The 15,702-nt window shown below is 41.0% G+C and overlaps 1 protein-coding gene across 1 annotated transcript in view; it reads left to right on the plus strand.

Annotated features, from left to right (window-relative positions):
- The window catches only part of cntn3a.1 (contactin 3a, tandem duplicate 1), a 224,685-nt gene that overhangs the window by 173,020 nt on the left and 35,963 nt on the right, over window positions 1–15,702 (plus strand). The window contains exons 12-13 of the mRNA XM_055223169.1: window positions 7,509–7,636; window positions 15,316–15,491. Of these exons, the coding sequence (XP_055079144.1) occupies window positions 7,509–7,636; window positions 15,316–15,491 (304 nt within the window). The remainder of the gene's footprint in view (window positions 1–7,508; window positions 7,637–15,315; window positions 15,492–15,702) is intronic.

The following is a 15,702-nucleotide window of genomic DNA, read 5'->3' on the forward strand; positions in this document are numbered from 1 at the left end:
ATTCAAATTCAGTACGAAAGGCCATTTTGAGCCACCAATTATCCTAACAAGTACAAGTACGCATGTTTGAAGAGGAGCTGTGCAGAGTGTGAGTTTTCTACAGGCTAATAATTCACACTCTTTATTAACGGCATCGGGCGAACAAGTCCAGTGAGGTTCATCTGGTTTTCTGCTCATTTATTTTAACAGTTTCTTTTCCAGACCAAGATTTAGTTTGCTTTACACCTGTCAGTTTCGACTGCTCACTGGTGCTTTTCCTGAGAGTGGTCACGTGATGTCGCTATGACCGCTGTGTGTCCGGTCAGCTGATTTAAACAGAACCACTTTATGGACCGGGACGGAGCAAACGTCATAGGGACAGAGGACGACAAACGCCATCGCTGGAGGGGGACTTTTTACTCTCACACACCTGGAATACTGTCCTGAAGAAGTCAGACTGCAGATGGCGCTGTTGTTTTGCCTCCACTGGTAGGAAAACAGTGCTGCTACGACCCAAAGGTGGATCAAAACATTTAAGAAAGAACAGAAGTAAGAGTTCAAAGCTGTTTTATTATTTCCATAACTTCTGGTTCTTCTTAAGTTTTTAAAGCTACTGAAGAAAAAACCCTTATCAAACCCCGTGCCCAAATAAAACCCAAAGTAACAAAGGAAAAAGACCATGGTGAGCCGGGCAATGTAAAATAAGGACGGTGCGCTGGACAGGCCAAAAGATACACCACCGTAGTGGCTGTCAGCACACCGCTGTCCCGACCCTAACGAAAAAACAACCCAAACTTCCCCGACACAAAATAAAGAGCAAAAACAGGACGTCCAGACTCACCAGGCCAAACAAAAGAAGCTAAGTTAACTAAACTCCTGGAATGGAGACGCCAGCAGGGGGCAGCAGTGGACACAAAACGCGTGGAGTAATGTGCACGACGGAGACCAGCGGAAAGAGGCGAGCTGAAAACGCCGGGCTTATGCTATTTAAAAGCTCCGGGACGCAAAACCACAACGACCGGAAGCAAAACAATGAAAATTAAAGCCGCAAGCGGCATCGAACGGCCCTTGCGGGCCGTGCTTCGCACTCGGCCGACCCCGCACTCCCTGTGGGTGGCGCTGATGCGCCACTTGTCCTTTTTATGCTGCGGCTTTGGGCTGCACTTGTCACCAAACAAGTCAAAACACATTGGAAGTGCTGATGCACAAAATGCAAAAACATGGGCTTCGCCCATGCACTCATCGTTGTGGAAGCAATAGGCCCTACGCCCTGTAGGGGCTCGGGCCTAAATATACTTTAAAAAAATAGACAAGAATACTCAACTACCTACTAACTAACAAAAATACACAGGAAAAATGTGACTTAGATAGAAATTCTTATGAATTAACTGGGAAAAATGTGGGAAATTAAGAAACACATGGAAATAAAGTGCCGAACTGAACAAAGCACCAAAATCGGTTTAAATCAGCCGAGCAGACGCGTCACAGCAACATCACATGACCACTCTGAGGTGCTAGTGAGCAAACTGTCAGGTACAAAAACAAACTAAACCCCAGTCTGGAAAAAGAATCTATTAAAATAAAAATAAAAAAGGATGAGAAACTTCATGATACACTACTTCCATTACATTACACTTCGAAATATGCATGTCTCATAAGTTATCAAGGATGGGAAGAAGATAGAAGGAACCATTTTTTCCCACAGTATATTTCCCCGTGTGCATATGCCGGGCTCATGATTGATTCTTGCCGTGTGGGACGAGTGTCAATACAGCTCACATTTTAATAAAAGACCTTGAAACCAGTCTGGAACTTATGATTAAAATTACTATTGTGCTTCTCACCAGTGTTACAAGATTATACACTGCAGGTTCTTCTCATTGATGTAGAATAGATTGCGGTGAGCCTGTCTTTAAGGAGATACGATAGATCACCTCCAGTAATTACACAGATCAAAGTGAAAGGAACAATGAGATATGTTACTGAAGCAACAGCAGCTCGATGGGCGGAGACGCAAAACATCAAAACATGAACAGTCAGCGAGGGTAAATTATTCACATATGGGAGAATACATACATCAGAACAAGGGCTTTCAATGTAACGACTCCGAAAATGTATGAAAACTTAACTAGAATGAGTGTTTTTAATGTTACGGGAGTAATTCTTGCCTCAATTCTCGATCAAAACTTCTTGGTGCTATCGTGTTTCCTTATATTTTTGTGTTACACCTCAGAGTTGTACAAAATAAACCATATTATAACTTCAAAGCAGATCTGGTGCTATCCCGCTGAATTTGGGCAGACAGACTGAAACTATCTTGAGATCTTGATCGTATATTGAGGAGTTGTGGTTGGGCGGGCAGGAATCTCGGGCTGTGATGTTCCTCTAATCCCCTTAAAAATGCACTTTTGTAACTTTTGTGAGGACGACCAGCACCTACTTGTCTCCAGCCTTGGATTTTATTAAATTGGCCTTTCTTACGTTGACTTGCGTTGCTTAATTAGACACGTTTTATGGAAAAATATCTAAAAAAAAACACACATTCTAAAGCCCGCCACACACTACAGGATCAGTTGTGATTTAGGACCCGATTTGCTTCTGCCTGACTTCGAATTTAGGATCCTCAAATGCGTTTTTTAAGCCATAGCGCTCCTCGTGTGCGGTGTCCGAGCGACTCTTAACTCCTCTGCCATATCGTAAATTCGTAACCACAAAACATCACGAATAAAACAGACCGTCAGGGGCAAACGGAGTGACGGACACAGAGGCGATACAAGATACAAACGTCTTTAAAATAACCGAAAGACGACTTCTTTACACACTCCTCGTAAAGTTAAACTGCAGCATTCTCATCCATATTATCCATTTGAATTTGTCCTTTGTAAATAATGACACTCAGGCCACAAAACAGCCCAGTTCGGAGCGTTGTTTAACCCTACTGTCGCCACCGATAGACTCGCGGTTGCGGACTTTCCATTACCGTAACTCCGCAACCAATGGTGCTTCATGTAAATTCAAACGGCGTCTCAAAGCAGAGGCATGGGGTTCTTTAAATATGTTACTGTCATTATGGTAATCTCCTTACGTTGTCCCTCGAAGATGACGAATCAGAGCGCAGGGGCCACGGGGATTTTCCCAGTCAGTTATTTGATGCGTCAAAGGGAAAAAAAACGATGGATATGTAAAATAAAGGTAGTTGTGTGAAAAAATGCAGTATATTCTGATACTTTAACATGATTTTTATGGCTAAAAAGGGTTATATAGTAAAAAGGTGAGGAGAGTAGAACCTCATGTGTGTTTACATCCACACGGCAAAGATCAGGGTGAAGCTGCTGCAGATTAGCGATAGCAACTTTACTTCCTGTGTCGATTATCTCCAGCATTCTGTGCATTTAGAGCATTTATCTGAACTACTGCACTACATTTCCCTAAAAATAACGACACAGGGTTGACTTGCATCTTAAGTAGAAGTGCAATGCTCTCATCTTCGTTTTATTGTAAACAGGAAACAGCTGATGGAGATGCGCTCATAACTTTTAGCTTGTGGTGTGCAGTCTCTTCGTTGCCATATCCTGCGGCAGTTTTTTCACTCTGGGATTTAAAATCTCATCCGATTCTCTTTGTGTCTGTGATCTGGGCTTTTTGTCACACGTTTAAAAAATGATTTAATACTGAAAAATCCTGTAATGCGTGGCGGGCTTTACTGTGACTCGCCTCTACGCACATTTTATTATTAATCCTTTATTTATTCAGCTGAGCCTCTTGAAACGTAAAGTGCCTGTACCTGATTTTAATTTGTCCTTGTTATGATAAGTGCTCTTTACATCATGCACTGTATGATAAAAGCTACAAGAAAAAATCAAATATATTCCTTTTGTGTAGCAATTTCTCTGGTAATGTCAGGGTCACCTTTTTGTCCGATCAGGCACATTGTAGCTAAGAATCATGGGAAAGCAACTGTCACTGTGACACTATTCGAGAAGCTTGATTCTCTGTCACGCTGCATTTTCAGGAGTGACAAAACAGTAAATAGTAAGAAGAGATTGGAAAACTATAAGGAAACAACTTCGGGCACTATTCCAGACAGCTGTTTCTGTCATGAAGCAATATCAGAGCGGCAGAAAGGACTAAGTGGGCGGGGCTAAAGGTTTAAACTAAAACATGATCCTGACTCATGGTTTAAAATCAGGTTTGGGTATCCCTCATTTTCAAGAGGGAAATGAGATCATAAAACATTTACATGCACATCTCTGTAACTTCACCTTGTGGCCTGGGCTTTCTCTATGGAGATTGATGCGTGTAATGGCATACTGTGGAACATTCCAGGCAAAACGATGATATTTGAGTGCAGACAGCAGGTGATGATGATTTTTATTTTAATTTTTTGTTTGATTCAATTTGTATATTATTTTAATTTTATTTTTATTTATTTATTTATTTTTTACTTTTAATTTTTAAATGTATTATTTTTAATTTAATGTATTATTATTAAATTTTTTATTGAATTTTTTACTTTTTTTTAATTTATTTTTTTATTCAAGTAAAAGTGTTAAATAAGACATGTTCTGCTTGTGTCTGCTCTATAGCTCTAATCTAAGACACCCGTGGGACCATTATGTTATAATTTGCACATTTTAAATTGAAAATCTAAAACGACAAGTCCGTTTACTTCTGCGTTACAAAACTGCGGCGCCCCAATGGAAGATGACGTCGCTGTAATTGTCATAAAGTTGTAAGTCATAAAGTTGCACCTTCCATGGATAACTGCAGATCATGCTTGTACCAAAATGACTACGAAACATTGTCAAATCCTACCCTTATCACCGATTAAGAAAATACAGTGGTCCCTCATTTATCGTGGGAGTTACGTTAAAAAAAAAACGCATCAGGTGAAATCCGTGAAGTATCAGCTTTATTTTTTACAATTATTCTATATGTTTTTTGCTGTAAAACCCCTCACCACACACTTTATACACTTTTCTCACACAGGCATTAACATTTTCTCACATTTCTCTCTCGTTTAAACTCTCTCAAAGTTCAAACCTTCGTAGGCGTCTTTGTCGGTGCAGAACGTTTCATCGACATTGTGGGTTTTGTCGTGGAGAAAACAAATTGCAAACGTACAGCACTTCAGAGTCACACTGCGATCCAACGTTTATGTAAATTTGTCTGAACGCATTCTGTACTGTACAGGAGACACGGCACGGAGGAGACGGATGGACAATGGTCTACAGTCCAACAGCCAATCAGGACGCAGAACACAGTGCACGTTCATACTCTGTAAAAAAAAAACATGTAAAGTTGCACCAAAAAAATCGACGAAACAGCGAGACCGCGAAAGGTGAACCGCAATATAGCGAGGGACAACTGTACAACTGGAGAAGGAAGAAAGTACAGAGTAGTGGGCGAAAACGAGGATTGATCGGCAATGTATCATCTTGAAAATAAGCGATTAAAGATTCCTCAAACATCCATGAATTCAAGTTCGTGAGGGCTGCTTTAAAACAAGTTAAAAAAAGTCCAGTTTATTCAATAGATTTTCCAGTACAATGCAAGTTTCTGTCTAGGTTATCAAAATATGTTTTGAGCTTCACGATAAACTGTACGAAGGCACTATTCACTCTACCCTTGTGTACTTCCATGTAATTCTGTCACTCAATTTGCTTCTGCCATGTTTAGTTTGTGGAGCTGTCCAAACAAGTTAACCACTGAAATGTTTTGTTCTTTTATCTTTTCTCCTTGACTTTGCTCAAAAGCACAAATAGGACAGGCTGAAACGGCGGCGCAGGCTCTTGCAGTAAAGTGCTTTGTGTCTGTCCCTGCACTTATTGCATATTCAGTGACCTGTTTACAGCCAGGACTTCTGAGCCTTCTCTCCCAATGACAAATCTGCTCTGTGACAATTCTGCCGTTTTCAGCGGAAACAAAAAAGGTTTCTTTGGAACTGTATGTGGCCTGCATTTATATTTTAAACCCCGAGACTTCTGTAAAAAAAAAAAAAAATCGTGTTACAAATGGATGTGTGCACCACAACCTTGAGCTGAATAAGTTGGGTTGTGTAGTTCGATTTTGTTTTGTTTCAGTTGGAATTCACCTGAAAAGTTCTGTTTCTGTTCAGCTATCCATTGTAAACCAAAAAAAATAAATACGTGATCTGCATATTGCCAAATTTGTGACATCTATTTCAAATTTTGCATCATATTTAGAGATAGACCAGCGGATTTATTGTGACGATGTTAGCACAGTTTAGCGCATTAGTTATTGGCCTTAAATGTCCAACAGACGCCAATTTGCAGCGTAAAGAAAACACTTAAAGTTTTATTTGAATGCTTTAGTGCAAAGACATAACAACAAGAAATATGACAACATCACTCTCTTATAGGTTTGTGGTCAAAAAAGGACTTTTGATGAGTTTGTTGTGAGTTGAAATTACATATTTTGGGGACAATAATCAAAATCGGCTTGACATATCGGCCCAAAAATATCGTCACATCTTTTCAACCATCGTTTTTTCTGGATTTTAAACAATCGTTCTCAGCATCAGACCTGAAAAAACCCACATCGGCCCATTTCTAATCATATTCTTTCTTTCTATTTCCGTCTCTTCTTCATTTAATTAAAAGATAAAATGGAGTATGAAACGCGTAAGCAAATAATAACATGTTTTATGTACTTTTGAGAAGTAAATTCCATCCATATCCTTGTCATGTTCTAATTTTATACAGCTCCAAGGACCCTCTTTTAAAAGCTACGTTAAACTTTTCCATATTTGTAAAGACGGAAAATAATAGCAAGAGAAACGATTAAACCCGGCCTTGTCCTATAAGATTCCTTCAAATTAATTTCTCCTCTCCCTCTTGTAATTTACTCACGCCTCCACAGTATACGGCCCATTGTTTAACAAATTGAAAGCTATCCCTTTAATAGATTCTGTAACGCCCTTGTCTCGTACCCTGATGACTTCACTGTCTCGGTCGAATGAAAAGTGTCACCACTGACTGATACTACTATCTTATAAAAGTATGTGCAGACTCCCAAGTGTAATCTATTGAATTGCTTTTTCCCTTATTAAAAACAGTCTGAAGAATTACACTGACATTTACAAGTTACTCTGTTTAATTAAACCCAACGATTGCTCTGGTTGTTTATACGTTATATCATTGGATTCATTAAAGTTTGGTTCTTTTTTTGTAATACTCCGTCACATATTTGGACAATTCCCTAAGAAATGAATCGTGACTTATTATAATTTTTTTTTTCTTTTTTTTCTTATTGAAGTCATGAGAAATCGAACTGTAGCCCGGCTCTGTCCTTGTCACTCCAAAGCACCGTGAACCAATTAAAAGTTGCTCATATAAACTCGGGGCTATACTTGAAATGCTGGAGGACATTAGACCAGCTCATTAAGAAAAGATTCCGATGCACGTTGAGTATATGAACTGACAGCTCAAACCACCGCTTCATTTTCAGCCCCACTGTCCTGTCGGCGGCTCTAATGCGGCTCTACGTTTCCGTCTTGTCTGTTTCAGGGTCACTGTGTTGGAAACCGGGAGTCTGCGAATCGCCAATGTCACCAAGATGGACGCCGGCCTCTACACGTGCGTGGCCAGGAACCAGTTTGGGGTGGCGAGCAGCGCTGGGAGTCTGTTGGTGAAAGGTGAGCTGGATGTCTCATTAGACCAGTTCTTGGGTATTGGGTAAAGCATAGCCATGTTTGTATATCATAAAGTAACAGCGTACACTATTTGGACAGCAAATTATCGCTGTCCATATGTTGAAAATTGCGAGACAAGCCAAGGCAAGTTTATTTGTATAGCACAATTCGTACACAAGGTAATTCGAAGTGCTTTACAGAATAAAAAAAGACATTAAAATCCCAGTACAGCCAATCAAAACTTAAATAATCACAAATAATCATCATAAAATTAACATTAAAGAAGTGAGAAAAGACGTTAGAACAGTGTTGCCAGGCAAATCCAGACTGATATCTCTCGTATTTTTTTATGTAAATTGATATCAGTCTGGTCCCACGTTCAATTTGCGTCTCGTGCCCGGTCAAACGTGATCGTCCAATCAGATCTGTTTATTCAGTGACACATGTGAAACGAAGGAGCTCATTGGTCATCTCTGATTTACAAATAAAATCACATTTCTCTCACCTCAGATTAACAGTTTAGGCTTCGCTCATTGATTCTGCAGAAATCCGCCATGTTTTTAATCTGTAATTAACCTGTAATATTTTTTTCCTTTATTATTTCTGATGCACCATGCCTGGCCCCGATTGGCTAATCCACTTGTCAATCACGCCCATTTAAAAATTGGGGGTTTTCTGGGGTGAGGGAAGTCTGGGAGTCCCTGCTTTGACTGCTACCCCCTTGACCCGGCCTCGAATAAGCAGAAGAAAATGGATGGATGTTAATTAAGAGTTTGTTTTAATCATTGCTTTAAAAAGTGAATTGAAAGTTAGTTTTAAAAAGTTCATTTTAATAATCCACCTGTCAATCACACCCATTTGAAAACGGAGATTCACCGGTGACCACACCCACATCTTCGTAAAGTATTGAAGAAGGGTGTGTTCTCAATCCCATTCCAAGAACAATCACATATTAGCCAAAATATTTAAGTCTTCCCTATTCGTACATACATTTATATGATCGTAGAACAGTTAATGTTATCAAAAAACGCACTTACTTACCTCAGCAGTCATGCTACAGCGCATGACCAGCAAAGTTATTTGGGAATTAGAAAAATTGTCAGTCTCAGCAGAAGCAGTTGTGAGTGACTCTTTGCTGCAAGTTAGCATAAAAAAGAACAAGAAAAAATGTTATTTTGGCAGAAAAAATCCAATAAAAATTAATGAGGATGGATATGGCCTGGACAAATTATTAAATGGTTAACGGTCACATTTTTATATAGCACTTTTCCACCTTCAAAACACTTAAAGCGCTTTACATCAAGGAACCACTCACCTGTTCACACACACATCCAGACAACAGTGTACACAGGGGATTAAGTGTCTTGCCCAAGTACACAACGACAACATTCATCTGTGAGAGCAGGGATCGCACCGCCGACCTGTGTGTCAGTGGATTGAACCGCTCTACCAGTGATATTTACGTCGAAAGCGGGATTCGAACCTCCAATCTTCGCATCAGCGGACAAACACCGTCACCGTCACTCTCTAAACCAGACCTTTTCATGTTCTCAAGTTTCATACGGTCCTGCTCATTTCCTGCTTCTGGAAGGAGAAATGAAAACCCAGCGTATGTATTTTATAACAGCCCAGCAGGATCTACAATCGGACCCATGTTACCGCTCCAGCCCGAGTCACATGGTTCAGTAATTGTATCGATGTCCTTGAGTTGTTTGTCACCAAGCTTTATAATTAAGTAAGGCCCTTCTTCATAGCCGTCAACGTAATGATATAGAGGCAGCCGCGGCCGACCACAGCTGAATTTAAACAATGTGCTGACCCTGAGTGCTCACTATACGAGCACAATAAGGTACTACTGCTCCCCGTAGCCTTTACCTGACACATACACACCAATTAGTTGATTGGCAGTGGCTTGCGGGAAACAGGGCTCCGAGCTCTTTGCATTTTGGCACCTCCATGTTTAATTCATTCTTTTCTTTTTTTTTCCACGGCGTCTAATGGCCTCGCTCAGATTGCTTAAGATTTCAATCCGTTGATATCACACACTTCCGCCGCCCAATGAATTTCCTCAGTCCTTCTAAACAGCAGAGTCAACAACAGGCCTCTATTAAAATGCCTTTTGGTGATTCGTCTTTGTGGGGTTTTTTTGAATTGCAAATGTTCTCTTGTTTTGCTTCACCTTCACAGTCTGAACATAGAGGCAGATAGAGCCTTTACGCCGCCTGTGCGCGGTTTAGTCGACATGTTTGTAAGGGCAGCTCCGGGGAAGGAAACATATAGAAAATGTATTCAAATCCTCAACTCTGCCTCAGCGCAATGACTTTATTATGTAAAATACCGCAGCTTTAAAGTGCGGTAGGATCAGGAGTCATCTGCTCTACTTGACGGAGGTGGACTGAACAAACATAATAGATCTTAAGTAGAAGTATAATTGTTTTGAACATAATTCGTCATGTATTTAAAGTTTAAAACCTGTTACGGAGCTGTTGGACGTAACCTGCCGCTCTCGTGTTGTGTATTTTTATTCTATCCATGCAATTTCTGGTGAGTCCTGGATCCTGCGCTGGGAACGTCCATTAAAACCACCTGTCTGTCGCCGGCTCGGTGGCGTCTGGACCGTTCTTTTGCCAGCTCGACACCCGTGAACTGCGTCTCGTATTACTGTTTAAGTTGTTAAGTGGCTGCTGTGACCGGGGAAGACTCAGGACCCACCGGAGGGGCTGTGTCTCGCGGCTGGTCTGGGAACGCCTTGGGGTCCCACCGGAGGAGCTGGAGGACGTGTCTGGGGTGAGGGAAGTCTGGGAGTCCCTGATAACGGAAATTATTACACAAGTCACAGCAGCCATCCATCCATTTTCTTCCGCTTGAGAGTTAGTTTTAGCTGTTTTTTTCCTTTTCAATTTGTAATTAAAAAGTTAAATATTACTTTAAAAATGTGGAAAATATTTGACCAAATTCGTGACTTTTTTTTTAAATTTTTTATTTTATTACCTATATTTTTATCAATTAATAAATAACAATTTTCAGTTAATCTTAACATCTGGTTTATTGTTACTTCCCTCCTCTCTCGCTGAGCCGGTCATAACAAACCTCATTCCTGTATTGTTCTTTTTTTGTCTTTGTAAATCAAAAAAGAAACAGAATTGGAATAAATAAATATATAAACACGTTGCTCTCGGACGTGAATTCCCAAACAGTAGAGCTGCTGTCGACTAAAGACATCAAACTACTTTATGCCACTGATTAAGATTTTAAAAACGCAAGATAATCCCAGCGGACCATTTTTAAATAGACTGTTTCATTAAAAGACGTGAACTGTGACAAATAGCTAACAGAAAGTACCAATATTTCGCAATAAACGGGACTTATTCACCCGTCCACAGCTCGAATCTTAGCGTATTACAACAAAAATAAACAAAGTCTCTCCACTTTTGCAAATAAAAAGTGCTCACTGTAAATATTGAGCCCTAAAATAAGTTGTTTCAGCTTTCATATACTGAATAATAAGACGATATATAGTGATTATCGTGACAGGTTTATATGTATGCAGAAAAAAGTACAAGGAAACAACGTGAATCATAAGTTTAATCTGTCTTTTTGCATATATTTGTAACGACCAAAAGGGGGACCAAAGATTCAGAACTCGGGTAACAGTTTAACAATGTTTATTTACGGATTAAAATGTGAAAATGATGGTTGGATGATGGATCAGACAGTTGAGAGCGGGGTGGTTTTCAGTAGTTCTTGAGTGGATCGTGAACAGCGGGGTCAGAGACGAGGTAATCCGCACCGGCCGAAGTGAACTGGGTCGGAGGGTGTGAGGTTCGTACCGGTCGTGGAGAGCTGGGTCGGAGACAGAGGAGCCGAGCGGGAAACGTCCAATTTAGAGAAAAGTAACAAATGCAAAGCCAAGAAGAGTTGTACCACAGTGGATACGCGGACAATCTTGCGCCGAGTGTCGGGTCTTTGGTCCCTTTGTCCTCCCCAGGTGCAGCTTGATTAGAGATTAGTTGCAGGTGTGTGTAGGAGGAGCCTGAATCTCCGCCCAGCTCCAGGCTCTGACACAGAAGGGAGAAGGAAAACGGCACAAAACACAAGGCAGACTGGGATCTTGACAATACTGTAGATACCAAAAAATGCTAAATCTTTAGTCACTCACTTGCTTCTCTTTTGTGCTGTCATTCCATTTAAAACTATCGACTAAGACAAGCTTCGGTTGATTAAGACTCCATCAACCAATTAATCGACAAAACAACTAAAGGCCTACACAGAGAACTACTACTATTTTATCCTTAAACAGCTCGTATTACGCTATTTTCTGATCTATGTTATAATGTTATTTCCTCACAAACAGACCTGGAGTTGTATTTTGTTCCATTCGCACATGTTTAACACACAAACCCTGCAAGTTTAGGCTTAGTTCTTCTCTCCGAAAACACTCTGTTCCACCTTGTGATGTCACGTGGTAATACAGGAAGTGCTCCTTTGCATTTTTAAACTCCTTACACCTTCATTACTAGAATCATTTGGATGATTTCAACCCTGGAAATGCCAATTTTCTACTGAACTAAAGGTAAAAGAAAGCTGGAAACTACCACTTCATGACATCACAAGGTGGAACAGAGCATCTTGAGCTTTGGAGATATAGGCAAATTAATAAAACAGGGTTACTCAAACATGTGTGAATGAACTAAAACTCAACTCCGGTATGTTTTTGATGATGTAACAACATTATAACACGCCTTAAACCTCACAAGAGTCAATACAGGACCTTTAAACTTCACCAACACAGTGTTAAAATGGCCGCCCGAGTTCAAAACACACATGCATTTGCCTTCGTCTGACCTCCATTCCTCATTTCTCAGCCTGTGTTGTTCTAGTCATGACATCTGTATTAGCTTGAACATTAGCGCTTACGACAAAACGAACCTAAACTTGCACGAGTTTGCAACAAGTTAATAGCGAGCGTGTCCGGGTGCCAAACTTCTCGCGTTTCCTGCGGGCAGATCTGACCTGAGGCGTCCATGTTTATGTACCAGTGGCTGTGATCGTTTGTATTCGCAGCAGCAGTCTCCCAGCATGCCTCTTCCCGGTCATTCACTTTGTAACATTGTCTGCATGTATACAGTAAACCGGCATTCTGCTTGTTTAACGGTGCCCCGCTCTCCCATAGGGTCCAACAATATGAGGCTCCCCCTTGTTCCGAGCCGCCACGGGGAAACAAGGGAGCCAATTTGTGATTTTTCTTGCAGACATAACGGGAAGGGAGCGTGGCAGCATTGCTTTTATAGAAACAAACTTTTTGCTCTTTTGTCTTGTTTTGCATCTGATGCCGAAGTTTTTTTTCTGAACGTCACCTGATATGCACTGCCCTGGCCAGTCCCGCCGCGAAGGGAGCACAATAGTCGACATAATTGTGCTGGTTTTTGAGAGTTGTGAACATAAAGGGATATAGTCTGCAGTACTGGCCTGTCTGTTCGCATTGTGATCGTACTCTGCGCAGTAACAGTACATTTTATATGCAGTACAAAGCAAAAGTGTAAAAAGTTGTGCTGCCGTTTCCTGGGGTGTAGTACAAAAATCTGGGTCCTGGGTGCAAATCATAACAGGCCCGCACTACTACTACTAGTACAACTACTACTACTACTACTAAAACTGCTACTACTACTGTTAACTGGACAAATCGTTGTAGGAGTGAAGACGTTTCGCTACTCATCCAAGCCGCTTCTGGTCAGTTCTGGTCACATTCCTGCTGGACACTGCCTTATATCTGTCTGAAGGGAGGAGCTAACTACACTGGAGGACGTGTCTGGGGTGAGGGAAGTCTGGGAGTCCCTGATAAGCGAAAGAAAATGGATGGCTGTTGTTGTGTCCTTAGGCAAGACACTTTTCCTAGTCTGAATGTGTTGTTTGCGTGAGTGTTTTGATGGTCGGAGGGGCCTGTCTTCCATCCCTGCGTTCTTCTATATTATTGGTTTTCCTGGAATATTTCACAATATTTCACAGTATGGCATTAAACATTGTAACGTTGTAGTGTTCTAGTGTGAGAAAACACGCCAAATTTCATCTGTTTTTTTTTACTTTCTGACTGGCAGTAGACAGGCAGCCTATCTTCCATCAGTCTGTCCCAGGGCAACTGTGGCCACGATACTTTACTATGCAGTGGTCCTTCGTTTATCGCGGGGGTTACGTTCTAAAAATAACCTGCAATAGGCAAAATCCTCAAAGTAGTCAGTTTATTCTATGTTTTTTGCTGTAAAACCCCTCACCACACACTTTATACACTTTTCTCACACAGACATTTGCCTACTTTTTTTTAATCTACGAAGGTTTGAACTTTGAGAGTGTTTAAACAAGAGAGAAATGTGAGAAAATGTTCAGTATTATAGAATGAAACCAAAGATCAAGACCTGTTTTCAGGCCCAAATCTTTGAGAAATAAAATTATAAACATTTTCCTATACAGTAAATAAAAATGATAGCTTTTAGAAATACTGTCAGTGCAGAACGTTTCATCGACAATGTTCAAACCTTTCCAAGTTCAAACCTTCGTATATTATATCCCCCTTCCTCAATGAGCGCTTTAAATTTGTTGTCCACGTGTCTCTGCTCCAGTGGCCTCTTCGTGCAGAGAAACACTTTTAAGTCCAAAGCGTTTCTGAAATTCGTCGGTGCAGAACGTTTCATCGACATCGTGCGTTTTGTCGGGGAGAAAACAAATCGCAAACGTACAGCACTTCAGAGTCACACTGCGATCTAACGTTTATGTAAATTTGACCGAACACATTCTGCACAGCACGGTGGAGACTGATGGACAATGGCCTACAGTCCCTTAGCCAATCAGGACGCAGAACACGATGCACGTTCATACGCTGTAAAAAAGCGTGTAAAATTGCACCCAAAAAACCCGCGAAACAGCGAGACCACAACCAGATGACACGCACTATCCTAATCATATCTCTAAAACAACACTTGCAAAATATTACTTATTTTGGACGTATCTCTCAACTCTAATAACTATTACCACTACTGCTACGTTACCTCTAACTACACGTACTCACGCCAACCACAACTACCTCTGTTATTAACTATCTTCCAAGGTAAAACGTAAAGTAAATTAAAACACAAAACTACTTTCCACCCCTGCTGTTAGTCCCTTTTTACAGTAAGCATCATTTGTACCATCTCGTTCTACAGCCAATATATTCACACGGCGTTTCATTCTGTGCTACGTTGAGTGCGACGGCCAGCGGAGACAGAGCACAGATTATGCTGATGTGCGCCATGCCGTGCCCTGAAATAGGATGGGGTTTTTTTTTTCTTTGTCTGGGCAGAATTATAGACTCAGCCCTGACCCGATGAAATGGCTTCGCTTCCCTTTTGTTTGTTTGTTATTTCTTTTCCTGCAGTATTTTAGTGATATATATATATAACACAAATCTCAGCAACTCAAAGGCAGAAGGCAATATAAGCTCACTGACAGGCGTAGAAGTAATTTGTCTTGAGACGCATTATTAATGTTGGTAGAAAATCCCGCAACAGGATTCTGCCCAGCCTATTTTGTTCTTGTCAATAAATTTCTGCAATGTTCAAAGCAGTGAAAAAGCATTATTCACACATGAGCCACTTCAGCTTCCATTTTAATTTGTTTTTTTTTTGGGTGTATTTCTCCTTTCTCCGCAGAACCGACCAGTATCACGAGCCCGGCGGGTCATCTGGACGTGACGGTGGGAGAGAGTATAGTCCTGCCCTGTCAGGTCGCCCATGATCCGACGCTGGAGCTCAAGTTCACCTGGTTCTTCAACGAGCAGCTCATCCATTTTGGGAGTCATGGGGCGTATTTTGAGAAAGTTGGAGGGGTGAGTTCACTTTCATAGTAAATGTAATTATAAATGTGTAATATACGTCTCCGTGCAGCCTTTGCCGGCCAAAACAGCTGTGCCACGGAGCGCAGTTCAACACTCTCTGTGCTCTTACGTTACGTCGTCTAGCAACCGTGACGGCCGCTGAGCTATACAGCTGTTGACCCATGACCTAAAAGTGTGAAATGGACACTGAAATAATTGCAGT

Source organism: Periophthalmus magnuspinnatus, chromosome 7 (assembly GCF_009829125.3).
Source record: "Periophthalmus magnuspinnatus isolate fPerMag1 chromosome 7, fPerMag1.2.pri, whole genome shotgun sequence".
NCBI classification, from domain to species: Eukaryota; Metazoa; Chordata; class Actinopteri; order Gobiiformes; family Gobiidae; genus Periophthalmus; species Periophthalmus magnuspinnatus.